The 16,046-nt window shown below is 39.2% G+C and overlaps 1 protein-coding gene across 4 annotated transcripts in view; it reads right to left on the minus strand.

The window, feature by feature from the left end:
- The window catches only part of HELZ (helicase with zinc finger), a 173,970-nt gene that overhangs the window by 129,795 nt on the left and 28,129 nt on the right, over positions 1–16,046 (minus strand). For all 4 annotated transcript variants that reach the window (XM_055101690.2, XM_055101691.2, XM_034942757.3 and 1 more), the window contains 3 exons: positions 14,852–14,888; positions 2,211–2,335; positions 23–79 (listed from right to left, as the gene is read on the minus strand). In XM_055101690.2, the coding sequence (XP_054957665.1) occupies positions 23–79; positions 2,211–2,335; positions 14,852–14,888 (219 nt within the window). The remainder of the gene's footprint in view (positions 1–22; positions 80–2,210; positions 2,336–14,851; positions 14,889–16,046) is intronic.

The following is a 16,046-nucleotide window of genomic DNA, read 5'->3' on the forward strand; positions in this document are numbered from 1 at the left end:
GGATCCACTGAAATGGCCTTACCTCTGTTTCTGAGAGAAGTGTTTTTAGTCTTGTCAAATCCTTTGTTACCATCCCATTCTGAAAAGGTGAATAAAAAAGAGAAAAACCAATTAGTATATTAATTCTTTACTATGGCAACTTAGCTCAATTCCTCTGTTGTTTCTGAAGTTTATTTGTAAAAAAACAATGTTACCCTCATCCCTCATCACTACTACCATTAACGGTGATAATAAAGCAACACATCTATGAGGAAAGTTTAAAAGGTTAACAGGAAAAACTATACCGAATGCCTTTTCTGGTAAGTAAAACCACTGTATTCACCTTACATTAATTAAAATTAACTCAAGAAAATATTAACAACAGGTACCACCACAGAACAAGACAGCATAAATGAAAAGGAAAACAACCTATAGCTGTTTTTAACCCTTTTCCTAAGATTAATAAGTTTGTATGTACAAAATGGTGAACCCAGCCATGATTCAGGAAGATTCATATAAGCTGATCACACCACTTTAAAAATGGCTCTTCAATAAAAGGAAAATATCACTCTTCTGAAATCTAAATTTCATTTGAGATTTAAAAGCAAATTACTCTTTACTAGTTTTAAATTTAAAAACAACAGGTAAAACTGTAATATACTTAACTTATACAGAAAAGCCCTTTAATGATAATCTTAATAACAAAGAAGAGATATATTCCTTTATTATCTACTTAGAACTAAATAGCTATATAATTTTTCTATGCTAATACATTTTAGCTTTTAAGTTCATTTATGAATCTGGTGAAATCAAAAGACACTGCTAAACTTAAACATAATTAAACAATTCACTGCACAATAATTCCTTAGAAAATAACTATCCCGAGATGGGCCAATACATTACACTCAACAATATACCAAGTACTTTCCTAACTTCTTTTTTTTTAACCAAATATAATTATTTAATATTTGAAGTAAAAGCACAAATCTGCCCCATAATTTTATCATCTATATCAATTCAGAAGAATAGGAAAGATACAGGGAATTCACACAGCAGAGCAAAGTATACATATACTTTCTTGCTTTCACTGTGTTTCATTATGATTCTTGAAAATTATCAACAAATTTCTTAAGTTACAAATTGGTTTAAAAAAAAAAGGTTATAGCTCTTTTCTTCCACTTTCTATAGATTATCAATTCCAAAGTTTGAAAAAGTAGCCTTTCAACTATCTCAACCAAAAAAAGCCAAAAAATTAAATATAGTGCTGAGCACAGTGGCACATGCCTATTGCCCTAGCTACTGAGGAGGTTGAAACAGGATCACTTGAGCCCAAGAGTTCAAAACTGTAGCGCACTATGATCATCCCCTGTGAATAGCCACCACACTCCAGCCTCAGCAATACAGCAAGACTCCGTAACTTAAAAAAATCAAATGCTATCTTTACAAAATTGATTGTAAAGTCTGAATAGTTAGCTAGTTCCATCAGAGTGGTTATGGATATTACTTACACACATACGAACAGAAACAGAAGCACTTATTAGTTTAGATAGATTTAAACATTTTATGAAATAAATTGTTGAATTTAAGAACCCTATGAGATCATATGTCCACATCAGCATTTTAAAACTCAGGCTCTGTTAAATCATATCTTCAAAGAAAATCACTTAGTTAACCTAAATTATTTTAAAGTATCTACAATTCTTATATATAATCACAAACTACAAGAATTAATAATTAAATATCATTTTGGTCTCAAAAAAAGAGCAGGGGCTCACACCCATAATCCCAGCACTTTGGGAGGCCAAGGAGGGAGGATTTTTTGAGCCCAGGAGTTCAAGACCAGCCTGGGCAACATAATGAGACCTCGTCTCTACAAAAAGTCAAAAATTAGCAGGCATGGTAGTGTGCATCTGTAGTCCCAGCTACTCAGGAGGCTGAGGCAGGAGGATCGCTTGAGCCCAGGAGGTTGAAGCTGCAGTGTGCAGTGATCACACCACTTTACTCAGCCTAGACAACAGACTGACACCTTGTCTCAAAAAAAAGAAAAAAAAAAGAAAAGAAAAGAAAGAAAAGAAAAACGGGTACTATATCTCAGGATACTCATGAATTTTGCTTTCTAATAGGAAGAACTAAAAGAAAAAAAAGATACACTTTTTTTTCCCCACAATATACCTAAGGAATCAAATAAAAATTTGTTTTCAGGCATACAAAATTAGAGCTTATCAACATACCAGGGACTCTCCTGTCAGTGACTTGGCAAGAATGGTGGATACAGGTTGGAGCTTCCCTTTCAGCTGCATGCAGCAAAGCACTGCCCGAAAGGCATCCTCTCCCTTGGCCAGTCCTTCTCTCAGCACTGCCATGAAAGAACAGCCATCATTAACCATATGACATTTAATGCACATTTTTCTTGATTATAGTATTAACACACTATCACAAGCATGGCTTTTTATATGCTAAAAGAGTAACTTCAAATACTCTAGAGGGAAGCAGTGGTGTTTCTGTTCTGTCCAAAACAGGCATATAAGAACAAGAAAAAACATGTGGCAATAAACATACCGAACTTACAACCAGTTGAGATCAAAATCACAGGAAGAATCACAATCCTTAAGCTCTCGAGGGAAAAATACTGTTCAACCTACGAATTCTGGGTAAATGAGGGCTTTTAAATTGCAGACTTAGCTGAATAAAGTTCTCATGTTTTTTACAGTGACATAAGACCGGGTGCCATTAAAATGAGTAAGAACAGAAACTACAAATCTCACCTAGATATTCCTAAGCAATTAAGAATTAGTCTTTATCAAATCCAACAAGATTTACTAAGAATCCAATTGCCCAGTGGCCACAGAAAATGCTACCCAAATTGTTTGCAAGGGTTTGCAGATTTAATCTAATACAATCATGAGGATCATGTTTCTAACAAAACAGAATATACTCATTTTTATGCCATGTCATTTGAAATGATTTCTCACAGCAACTGCTAATGGTTCAATTAGTAGAGCAATCTAGATCCTTCTCTGCATTGCTAAGTCCAAGGTTCTATTATTAGTTTGTACATACTTTAGCTTCCTTTGCAAGAAAATAATTTGCTAAAATATTTTAGAAATTATTTTTAAAATTATTTCCAAGGAAATGTTTCTTTTTAGTATAACATACCATATATATAAAGTCCACTGGATCTGTTCATATTTTTGTTATGAATATATCTTCTCCTATTGTTTGTTACACAAACATTATAAAACTAATAAAATTCTACATGAGTTCATCATAATCTCACTACTCAACGAAGTTTTCACTTACTCATTTTCTCCTCCAATTCTGATCAATATTCACAACATTTTTACAATGATTGTAACTGATGCCAACATGACAGTTTGTATTCTACTTTTTTGCCCTCAGCACATTCAGTATTTTCCATGTGATCAGAGTGCTTATATTTATCTTATTATTGGCTATATAATGTTCTACCAAGTAGATACATCAACTTATTTAACCCTTCCCTTGTAAGATAATAATTCCAGTTATTAACTATTAAAAATAACGCCATAATAAAAATCTTTACATATACCTTTTATTGAATTTACTAAATTGAAAGTTGCAGTCTCTCTGTATTTGACAGGGTTTTATTCAATTATTTTTAGTTTGGAGGAACCTATTGTTTCAATCCATCCATATTACAAATCACTCATCTATTCAACAGTCACTAGATAATTCTGTTATCTAGTGAAACTCCAATAAGGAGTTATCAAGTGAAAAACTCCAATACGGTATCATTAAGAATGTCTTGAGTGTCTTATAAAGTTCCAAGGTAAGTATTCATCTCCCTCAGATCTTACTATTCCTAAAACTCTTCAAATCTGACCTTGGGCAAGTTACTTATCTCTCTGACCCTCAGTGTGGCCATCTGTAAAACAGAAACATGTATAAATTTGCCATTAAAGATTAAATGAAACAATACAAGTAAAATGCTCTCGCCAGGCATGGTGGCTCATGCCTGTAATCCCAGCATTTTGGGAGGCCGAGGCGGGCAGATCACCTGAGGTCAGGAGTTCAAGACAAGCCTGGCCAACATGGTGAAACCCCGTCTCTACTAAAAATACAAAAATTAGCGGGCATGGTGGCAGGCACCTGTAATCTCAGCTACTCGGGAGGCTGAGGCAGGAGAACCCCTTGAACCCAGGAGGCAAAGGTTGCAGTGAGCCGAGATCGTACCACTACACTCCAGCCTGGGGGACAAGAGCGAAACTCTGTCTCAAAAAAAAAAAAAAAATGCTCTGAAGAAAAATGACACTCCTACTAAGGTATGGATTAGTTACATCACTAAGCCTATTTCCTCCCCTATCAAATGGAGGTGACAGTAGCTACTTCATAAGGTTGTGGTAAAGATTAATTATGCTAATTAGAAAAGTAACTAGCAGTCTCCTGCATAAGTAAGAATTCCCTACATATTACCTTCCCCTTCTAAAAATTTTACAGCGGTACTGAGCACTGCTGAGGAAAATATCTTAGTTCATTTTTAGTAACTGGGATATTAAGAAACTAGTTGTCAAGAGCTGAAAAATGTTTGCAGGAATGAAAAAGTCTAAGAATATTTCAACTTCATATGATGATGTCATACTTAAAGAGTATTAAATCACATAACATTTTACAAACAGGTTTCATAGATCTTTGGTTTTGTATGAGGTATTTGCTGAATTTCATTTTGCAAGTTTCTTCCACTACATTGCTGTATGAATATCTTAATATTTGTCAAATTTATGTTTCCCTTTTTTCCATCTCTTTTTCAGACAAGAAGCAGTACTGACATACTTTCTTCCTGTTCCCCTTAAATGAAATTCAATTTATGTATGGGAGGATCCCATATAAAAAACTATGGCATAGAAATAGTCAATAACTATAGATAAAAACCTCTCCTGCTACTGTATCATATAACAAAATTAAATTGCAATGCTGCCAATCTAGTTCCTTATTACCTTGAAAAAGCTTGGGGGAAAAAAAAGTATGGCCTACTGTATTATTAAACTTGTCTCGGCTATAAAAATTGAACTTGCCAAAAGAGATGACATTAATAATATAATCTTGAACAATTATAAAAAAGTTACAGCTCCTTGCAGATAAATTCTCTTCCCATCAACTATGTGTGAGAGTGTACTGTGCACACACAACTGTTCTCAAACTGAATTGTTCCTTTCTGTTCACTAGGAGTTTTCTGTCAGCTCGCTGTGTATCTTTTTTGTGATATTTTCTAACACTTGAAATATGTCTTACTTAGAATGTTTTGGATTAGAAACTGAGTAGACTTAAAGGAGTAATATTCATTCAACTGTTTTAGCAAAATACATCTTTGCTGGGGTTCCATAGCCTCTGGCTATCACAAGGCAAGGATTAACAATTAAAATGCAATTCCCTTTGCTTGTAAAGAATCATCTAATATAAGGAAAGTAATCTTAAAACAAGCTTATAGTAAATGTTGAGTACATATTCTCTACTGTTTTCAGTAATATGACCATATTAGGACTTTTTTTTTTTTTTTTTTTTTTGAGACGGAGTTTCACACTTGTTGCCCAGGCTGGAGTGGAATGGCACGATCTTGGCTCACCACAACCTCTGCCGCCCAGGTTCAGGCAATCCTCCTGCCTCCAGCCTCCCCAGTAGCTGGGATTACAGGCATGCGCCACCATACTCGGCTAATTTTGTATTTTTAGTAGAGACGGGCTTTCTCCATGTTGGTCAGGCTGGTCTTCAACTCCCGACCTCAGGTGATCCACCCGCCTCAGCCTCCCAAAGAGCTGGGATTACAGGCGTGAGCCACTATGCCGGGTTTTTTTGAGACAGAGTTTCACTCTTGTTGCCCAGGCTGGACTGCAGTGGTATGATATCAGCTCACTGCAACCTCTGCCTCCCAGGTTCAAGCGACTATCCTACCTCAGCCTCGCAAGTAGCTGGGATTACAGGCATGCGCCACCACCCACGGTTAATTTTGTATTTTTAGTAGAGACAGCGGTTCTCCATGTTGGTCAGGTTGGTCTCGAACTCCTGACCTCAAGTGATCCGCCCACCTCTGCCTCCCAAAGTGCTGGGATTACAGGCATGAGCCACCACGCCCAGCCTTTTTTTTTTTTTTTTTTTTTGAGATGGAGTTTCGCTTTGTTGCCCAGGCTGGAGTGCAGTGGCATGATTAGGCTCACTGCAACCACCGCCTCCTCAGTTCAAGCGACTCTCCTGCCTCAGCCTCACCAGTAGCTGGTATTACATGCACGCGCTACCACACCTGGCTGATTTTTGCATTTTTAGTAGAGACAGGTCTTCACCATGTTGGCTAGGCTGGTCTCGAACTCCTGACCTCAGGTGATCCACTCACCTCAGCCTCCCCAAGAGCTGGGATTACAGGTGTGAGCCACTACACCCAGCCTAGGTTATTTCTTTTATCAAATCCTTAGTTATTTCTGAAGTGTTTTATTAAAGAGCTTAGCCTAATGAAGGTATTTTTTCCAAAAACTTTCCTAAAAATTTTTTTCATTACCATACAAACTAAATCCTTTAGTCAGTAATGATATAAAATCACTCACTGCTTAGATATAATCATGCTCTCAGAAGTAACAATTCAGAAACTGAATTTAAAATGAAAATAAAGGCCGAGCCTATAATCCCAGCACTTTGGGAGCCTGAGGCAGGTGGATCACCTGAGGCCAGGAGTTCAAGACCAGCCTGGCCAACATGGCAAAACCCCATCTCTACTAAAAATACAAAAATTAGCCAGGCATGGCGGCGCATACCCATAATACTAGCTTCTTGGGAGGCTGACTGCTTGTACCCAGGAGGCTGAAGTTGCAGTGAGCTGAGATCACTCCACTGCACTCCAGTCTGGGCGACAGAGCAAGACCCTGTCTCAAAACAAAAACAAAAACAAAAACAAAAAACAGCATGGATGGATCTCAAGAGGACCATGGTGAGTGGAAAAAAGCCATCTGAAAGGTCATATGCTATACGATTCCATTTCTATAACACTCTCAAAGTGGCAAAATTAGGGAGATGAAAAACAGATTAGTGGTTGCCAAGGGTTAGAAAAGGTAGTAAGGAAGGGTGGTTGAGTGTGACTGTAAAGGAATAGTACATTTCCTGAGAAAGAAACAACAAAAAAAGTTTTTCAAAAAAAATTGTAAAAAAAAATTGTAAAAGGTAGGAGGCAGCACAAGGGAGATCTTCACGATGATGGAGCAGTTCTGTATCTTAATTGTGTTGGTGGTTAAATCAGTCTATACATGATCAAAATGACACAGAATACACACATTCCTTGTACTAATGTTAATTTCCTTGTTTTGATATGGTGCCAGAGTTATGTAAGATGTAATAACTGGGGGAAAGTAGGTGAAGGGTACGTGGGACCTCTCTGTATTATCTTTGCCACTTCCTGTTAACCTATAATTATTTCAGATAAAGAGTTTAAAATAAATACATAAAGCTTATATATATATAAATTTTTTTAAAAATAGTTTGTAACTGGATCTAACAATGAATTAAGAAACGTTGTTAAGGCTGGGTGCAGCGGTTCACATATGTAATCCCAACACTTTGGGAGGCCAAGGTAGGAGGATTGCTTGAACCCAGTAGTTCAAGACCAGCCTGGGCAACATGGCAAGACACCATTTCTACAAAACAGAAAACAAAACAAAAAAACAGAAAAAAATTAGCCGGTTGTGGTGGCATGGGCCTATAGTCCCAGCTACTTGGGAGGCTGGGGTGGGAGGATCACCTGAGCCCCAGAAGGTCATCAAAGCTGAGGTGAGCTGTGATCACACCATGACACTCCAGCCTGGATGACAGAGTGAAACTCTGTCTCAAAAAAAAAGAAAAAAAAGAAAAGAAAAGAGAAGAGAAGAGAAAAGAAGAGAGGCAGGAAGGCAAAAAGGAAGGAAGGGAGGGAGGGAGGGAGGGAGGGAGGGAAGGAAGGAAGGGAAGGAAGGAAAGAAGGTAGGTTGGTTGTTGAACTGCGTCTCTATTTTAAAAGCCTGGGGAATTAAAAAAAAAAAAAAAAACACTGGCACAGGAGCTTAAATACTGAAATTCTTGTCTCCACCACACTAATATTATAATTATTTTAGCGATCCTGAGGCACAATCTTTTTCATTTCTAGAATAATACAGTTCTTTTTGTGCCTGTTTTCCAAGTTTGTTAGGCTAAAGGAGATAAAAACATCTGCAAAATGCTGAAGTAGGCCGGACGCGGTGGCTCACGCCTGTAATCCCAACACTTTGGGAGGCCGAGGTGGATGGATCGCCTGAGGTCAGGAGTAGAGACCAGCCTGACCAGCATGGTGAAACCCCGTCGCTACTAAAAATACAAAAATTAGCCAGGAATGGTGGTGGGCGCCTGTAATCCCAACTACTTGGGAAGCTGAGGCAGGAGAATCACTTGAACCCAGGAGGCAGAGGTTGCAGTGAGCCAAGATCACACCATTGTACTCCAGCCTAGGCAACAGAGCAAGACTCTGTCTCAAAAACAAAACAAAGCTGAAGTATACACAAGTAGTAGTTGAGGATAAAGCAAAGCAACATGCCCTTTCAGATCAGAAAGACTTCAGTTCAAAACCACACTTCCACTCTGGACTGGCTCTGTGCTCTTGAGCAAGTAACTTAATCTCACAAAGTCTGTTTGCTCATCTGTAAAACAGGAATGATAATACAATTTGACTAACATATTTCAGAGGGCCGGACCCTGTGATAACTTTAAATAAATACTGTTAACCCATTCACTAAATATTTTTTCCAATAAAATTTTTAACTACCATAGAAACTATTTAATCAAAACTCCTCTGAGGGCCAGGTGCAGTAGCTCACACCTGTAATCCCAACACTTTGGGAGGATGAGGCAAGAGGATCACCTGAAGCCAGGATCACTCAAGACCAGCCTGGGCAACAAAGCAAAACCCCATCTCTACAAAAAATACAAAACAAAAATTAATCAACTATGCTGGCGCACACTTTGTTGTCCCAGCTACTGGGGAGGCTGAAGCAGGAGGATCACCTGAGCTCAGGATTTCAAGGCTGTAGTGAGCTATAATCGCGCCACTCTACTTCCAGCCTGGGTGACACCATGACATGCCATCTCCAAATTAACAAACAAATTCTTCTCAGAAGAAAGGTAGTTACAGATATCACTTCCTCCCCCAGAGAGAGTACAGAAGTTTCAACCAATCGCCTATCAATTTGCCTTTTCTAAAAGTCAGCCTCTTTAACAGGGGTTGCTGATTATTGAATCATTTACTTCACAGGCCAAGTCTCACAACAACAAACATCAGTAGATGACCCAAGCCCCTTGGTTTGCAATGATGACTTCTTACATTAACAAAACTCTTAGCTAGGCTTTACAAATCTTACAGCCTCATAAAAAATTTTCATTGATGTTTATGATGGTTAAGTTTAACCTACATATTACAAGTGGTACAATACTTAGTTGATAAGATTACGTTCTTTTGATTTTACTTTCTCCATTTACCTCATTCATTTTTTTAGTGTAAAAAAAGGGCCAGGCACAGTGACTCACACCTGTAATCCTAGCACCTTGGGAGGCCAAGGCAGGCAGATCACGAGGTCAAGAGATGGAGACCATCCTGGCCAACATGGTGAAACCCTGTCTCTACTAAAAATACAAAAATTAGCTGGGCGTGGTGGCGCATGCCTGTAGTCCCAGCTACTTGGGAGGCTGAGGCAGGAGAATCGCTTGAACCCAGGAGGCAGAGGTTGCAGTGAGCTGTGATCACGCCACTGCATTCTAGCCCAGCAACAGAACAAGACTCAAAAAAAAAAAAGTAAGTTTCCTATATAATGACTATTCGAAAGGCAAAAATAGAACTATTATTTCATCAAAGTTTTTGTGTTATGCCAAATACAACTGATGTTCAGACAATGAAAAGTGACTTAACTACCTCACTTATCCAGTGGTCGCTGGCTTGGCAATCTTCACTATCCAGAATACAACAATGAACTTGGAACTGAAACCCAGGAACTTACAAAGGTGCCCTTGAGTCCTCACTCAGAGTATGTTTACTCTTATTGAAGCAGAATTCCAACTTTAAAATTTTATAACCTTTAATCAGTTCCTGGTTTAAACAAATCAGCCATTTAAAAAAAAAACTTTGGGGACAGAAAAACAGGTAAATTTGATTATGGACTGGACTTTAGATAGGTTAGGGAATTATTAGGGAATTACATCAATTCTATTATGCTAATAATAATATTGTGGTTATGCAGTCTTGATCTTATTTTTTAGAGAGGCATACTGAAGTATTCAGGGATAAATGTCATGATGTCTTTAATTATTCTTAAATATTTCAGAAAAAATGAAGTAAATATGGCAAAACATTAGTTGTTCAACCAAAGTTTTGAGAATATGAATGTTTATTATATCATTTACTCTACTTTCTTGTGTGTCTTACATTTTTCATATTAAAAAAGAAATAATGGGCTGGGCACGGTGGTTCACGCCTATAATCCCAGCACTTTGGGAGGCCAAGGCAGACGGACCACTTGAGGTCAGGAGTTTGAGACCAGCCTGGCCAACATGGTGAAACCCCTTCTCTACTAAAAATACAAAAATTAGCCGGGCGTGGTAGCAGGCGCCTGTAATCCCAGTTACTCAGGAGGCTGAGCAGGAGAATTGCTTGAGCCCGTAAGGCAGAGGTTGCAGTGAGCCAAGATTATGCCACTGCACTCCAGCCTGAGCGACAGAACAAAACTCTGTCTCAAAAAAAGAAGAAAAGGGGAAGGGAAGGGGGAAGGGAAGGGAAGGGAAAGAAAAGACTGTTTTTTAATTCCATGATGAAGACTGCTGGTCTGATTTCGTAACCCACAGTAGGTCAGAAGCTGCAAGTGGAGAGGGAGAGGAGCTGCAATGAGGCATGTTGAGAGTTGCAAGGAATGCAAATTGATAGCCTGACAGTAAGAGAACAGACATCAAGAATATGCTGTAAGGCCAAGGCGGGCAGATCACCTGAGATCAGGAGTTCAAGACCAGCCTGGCCAACATGGTGAAACCTCATCTCTACAAAAATACAAAAATTAGCTGGGCATGATGGCAGGTGCCTGTAATCCCAGCTACTGGAGAGGCAGGAGAATTGCTTGAACCTGGGAGGCAGAGGTTGCAGTGAGCCGAGATCGCACCACTGCACTCCAACCTGGGCGACAGGGAGAGACGCCATCTCAAAAAAAAAAAAAAAAAAAGGCTACACTGTATATAAAATGCAAACATAAGAAGTCAACGGTCTGGAGTGCTTAAACTATGAGCTATCCATGGCTATCCCTGGAAGCATCTTAGCATTATGAAACTATAATTAACAGAGACTGAGGTTCACATGTTGCTTTTTATTACTGTCTAACCATAGTACTTCATCTTATACAAAAATAATGTTACTAAAAGTTGAAAAGAAAAAAATTACATGTAACAGCAGAACTCTACAACTACTAATATACATGTATAATCTTGGCCAATATTTCCAAATGTCTATTTCAAATAAACAACTCTGAATATACTGCTTTTGGATTTATTTTAAAAATGACCATTTTCCAAGCTCTTACTTATCACATAAAGGGGAACAAGGAATGTGTAGAATGTAATTAATGAACTCCTTCCTTATTGGAAGGTAACCTATTTTTCTCTTTTACACACAGCACTGCAGTGAACACCACTCTGCATACAATTTTTTCTCTCTTTTGGATTACTGACTTAGGATAGTATCACAGAAATGAGATTAGTGGGTCAAAGGGTATGAATATATTACCAAGCTGCATTCCATTCCATACTCCACCAATATACCACAAAAGTATACTCATTTCATGACAACTTTATCTTAGGCATCGGTTAAACTTATATTTTAGTGATTCAAAAGTTGTGAAATAGCACCTAATTTTAAAATGCTAAGTAAAACAATTAACAGAATAATGCAACATTTGTCCATATGCTCCTTCAGCATTTACTTTTGTATGACTTTTCCTAAGTCACTGAACTTTCTAAGACTTTTGTTTGTACATCTCCAAAAAAACAAGACTGCATCAGTTTCACTAGCACTCAGGGCAATGAAAACTGAAGAAAAAGGAACTATTTCTCACACATGAGATTGGCAAAATTTCAACACTGACAGGTTTCAGTGACAGATTACAGAGACTGGGCAGTCGGGTATATTGCTGTGGGTGTGTGCATCTGAAACTAACCTGACAGTGTCTATTAAAATTATAGGTCGGGCGCAGTGGCTCACGCCTGTAATCCCAGCACTTTGGGACGCCGAGGCAGGCAGGTCACGAGGTCAAGAGATCCAGACCATCCTGGCCAACATGGTGAAACCCTGTCTCTACTAAAAATACAAAAATTAGCTGGGCATGTTGGCGCATGCCTGCAGTCCCAGCTACTCAGGAGGCTGAGGCAGGAGAATCACTTGAACCTGGGAGACGGAGGTCACAGTGACCCGAGATCACGCCACTGCACTCCAGCCTGATGACAGAGCGAGACTCCATCTCAAAAAAGATAAATAAAATAAAATTGTAAGTGTACATACTCCTTAACCCAGAAATCCAACTTTTAAGACTATCCTATAAAAAAAAGGGCAACAATAAGAAAGAACATATGTTTATTACAGGATGGTTTATCATGACAAACCAGAAAACTAGAACCACCTAAATGCCCATCAATACGGGAATGGTTGAATAAATAGCAGCACATCCACGCCATGGAAAATTAAGCAGGAATTGCAGCCAGTGTATTAATTTAGAACAATATTCATGGTATACTGATATGTAAGAAAGCAAGGTGCTAGGTGATGATCACATTATAACTCTTTTTTAATTTTTAAAGGAAAAACTCTATGTATTATAAGCACTTATGTTTGTCACTGTAAAGGCACAGAAGACCTTTCTCATACAGCAAACTAATAACAATAACTTCTTCAGATGAGGGAAGGATAAATTATTCCTCTATATTATTTGACTTATTACTGTTTGCTCATTGTAATTTTAAAATTCCCATAGATAGCAGGGATTTTTTTTAAAGGAAAATTCTACTAGATATCTCTTAATTTCTAGTTAACTCTCAAAGCACACAATTCTATGAAGTGAGGTGAACAAAGGTCACAGAATCTTTAATGAATGGTTAAATGATGTTCAATGGCCACAAGAGTATGTAATATAGTTTTGTAAGGTTTACAGCAAACATAGTTAATATTTCTTTTTTTTTTTTTTTTTTTTTTTTTTTTTGAGACAGAGTCTCACTCTGTCACCCAGGCTGGAGTGCAGTAGCACATTCTTGGCTCACTGCAGCCTCTGCCTCTCAGGTTCAAATGATTTGCCTGCCTCAGCCTCCCGAGTAGCTGGGATTACAGGTGTGCACCACCATGCCTGGCTAATTTCTGTATTTTTAGTAGAGATGGGGTTTCACCATGTTGGCCAGGCTGGTTTCGAACTCCTGACCTCAAGTGATCCACCCACCTCAGCCTCCCCAAGTGCTGGGATTACAGGCGTGAGCCACCACGCCCGGCCTAATACTTTTTAAAATGTTAACACAAAGGAGTAAGCAGGGAAAAAAAAAAATTAACTCATGTTAAATACCTCAGCACCACTATCCCCAAATTCTGGATGAACAAAACACTGTATTATTCAAATCACTGAGCTCTGCAAACAATTCCACCAAACGTGTGTGAGAATGTACAGTGAACTCTTCTCCCACTCACTCCTAGATTCATTCTAGTAAACAGCAACAACCACAAAGAAAAGGATTCCTATGAGTACTCGAAGAGCAAGAATCTTTTTAATCTCAATTTCCTAACTGAAACAGGAGACCAGGTGCGGTGACTCATGCCTGTAATCCCAGCACTTTAGGAGGCCAAGGCAGGTGGATCCCTTGAGCCCAGGAGTAAGAGACCAGTCTGGGCAACATGGTAAAACCATCTCTACAAAAAATAAAAACATCAGCTGGGTGTGGTGGCACACATCTGTAATCCCAGCTACTTGCGAGGCTGAGGCAGGAGGACTGCTTGAGCCTGGAAGGTAGAGGCTGCAGTGAGCTGTGATCACCCCACCCCACTCCAGCCCAGGAGACAGAGCAAGACTCTGTCTCAGAGAGGGGAAAAAAAAAAAAAACATAGGAAAAATTACTAAAGAGCATTCTAGCTAGTCTCCTCTCTAAGAAAGATCTTCTGATCAAGAAGGAAAGACATTTTAGGAGGGACAGGCCCATCCTTTCAATTTATCTAGCTAAGCTTAACATTTTATTCAATGTGAGTTACATTTCTTAAACTTTGGCCCTTATGACTGAAGCTATTCAAACTTTTTTTTTTTTTTTGAGACGTAGTCTCACTCTGTCGCCCAAGCTGGAGTGCAGTGCTGCGATATCAGCTCACTGCAACCTCCGCCTCCCGGGTTCAAGCAATTCTCCTGCCTCAGCCTCCCAGGTAGCTGGGACTACAGGCATGCGCCACCATGCCCAGCTAATTTTTGTAGTTTTAGTAGAGATGGGGTTTCACCATATTGCCCAGGCTGGTCTCAAACTCCAGACCTTGTTATCTGCCCGCCTCGGCCTCCCAAAGTGCTGGGATTACAGGTGTGAGCCACCACACCCGGCCTCACACAAACTTCAAAAGGACACATCATCAATGTTCCCAGGGGAGTGACAAGAACTTAAACACTCATGAGTAAGAGCAATGTTCACAGGTATGCCCAGCTTAGTGGGAATGTCATCATCCAAATCAGTCACTAGCCACCACAGTAAGGTGGGCTTTTCAAACATTATCATCACTTTTGAAATTAGCCAAAAAAAAAAAAAAAAAAAAAAAAAATCAAATCTTAAACATTGTTCAATTCAATAATTCAAGTCTCATTTTTAAACATACCATGTCTACAATCTTCATCAGCTTGCACATAATTTTTCTGCAAAACAAAAATACAAGATAAAATTAAGCATTTCAAGAGCTGCTTTTAACAGAGATGTTGTCAAAGGGAAACTTGGCTTTGTTTCAAAGTTTAATCATTAATGTTGTAAACTTACTATTCACAGAGCAAAGCTAACACATGTGCCCTCTGAGGATTACAGGGCACTCTACAAATAAACGTCACAGTATACTTCCTAGTCCATGGACCCCCACTCCTACTTCTCACCTTCTCTAACCCTAACTCATCAACACTTCCCTCCCCGCCAAAAGCTTTACTGAGAAAACTGAAGCCACAAGAAGAGAATTTTCATAGACTGTCACCACCATGTCTCCCCACTTCCCAGCATACACTCTGTCTTCCTTCTACCTGTTAACAGACATACTACCGTGCTCCTTTCTAAAGTCAACCTACGCCTGTGCAGATCAACTCAGCCGCCTACGCAGGTACGGCACTCCAGCAAGCCTCCTCGACTTGTCCTACATCATTAATTTTTTGCTTTTGATTGGTTCATTTCTATACAGAAATACAGTTATTTCTCCCATCTAAAAAAATATTTCCCTTGACTTTATCTCTCCCACTAGCTACCATTCCTTTTTCTTTTTCCTTTTCCTTTCTCTTTTTTTTCTCTTTAGTGTCTCTTCATGGCAAAACTCCTCAAGAGTTGTCTATGTTGATGTATTTCAATTCCTTCCCCCAATTCTCTCCTAAGCCCTCCTTTTAAGCAGACTTTCACCCACTACTCCAAGGAAGCCACTCTCAAGAGATCACCAGTGACCTCCACTGCATCCATGTGGACCCACATGATTCACATGTGCCCACTCAGACACATTCTCACGGCTTTCTTGGCAGCTGCTGACACTACTCCACATTTCCTCACTTGGACACACTTCCTTCCTTCACGCAGCTACCAGGACTCCTTCCTCTCACACTTTCCCCTTTCCTCAGGGTTGCTCTTTAGGTTGCTTTGCTGGTTGTTGCTCTGCTCCCCAACCTCTTGACACTGCAGCAGCCCAAGACTCGGCCCTCAGTCCTCGCCTCTTCTCTATGATGCTCATTTTCCCTTGGTGATTCTACGCTGGCTCAAGACATCATATAGCACTTCTGTCCCACAGTCTTCAATGAATCTCTCTCCCAAATTCCATACATGCATATCTG

This window comes from Pan paniscus, chromosome 19 (genome assembly GCF_029289425.2).
Source record: "Pan paniscus chromosome 19, NHGRI_mPanPan1-v2.0_pri, whole genome shotgun sequence".
In the NCBI taxonomy this organism is placed as follows: Eukaryota; Metazoa; Chordata; class Mammalia; order Primates; family Hominidae; genus Pan; species Pan paniscus.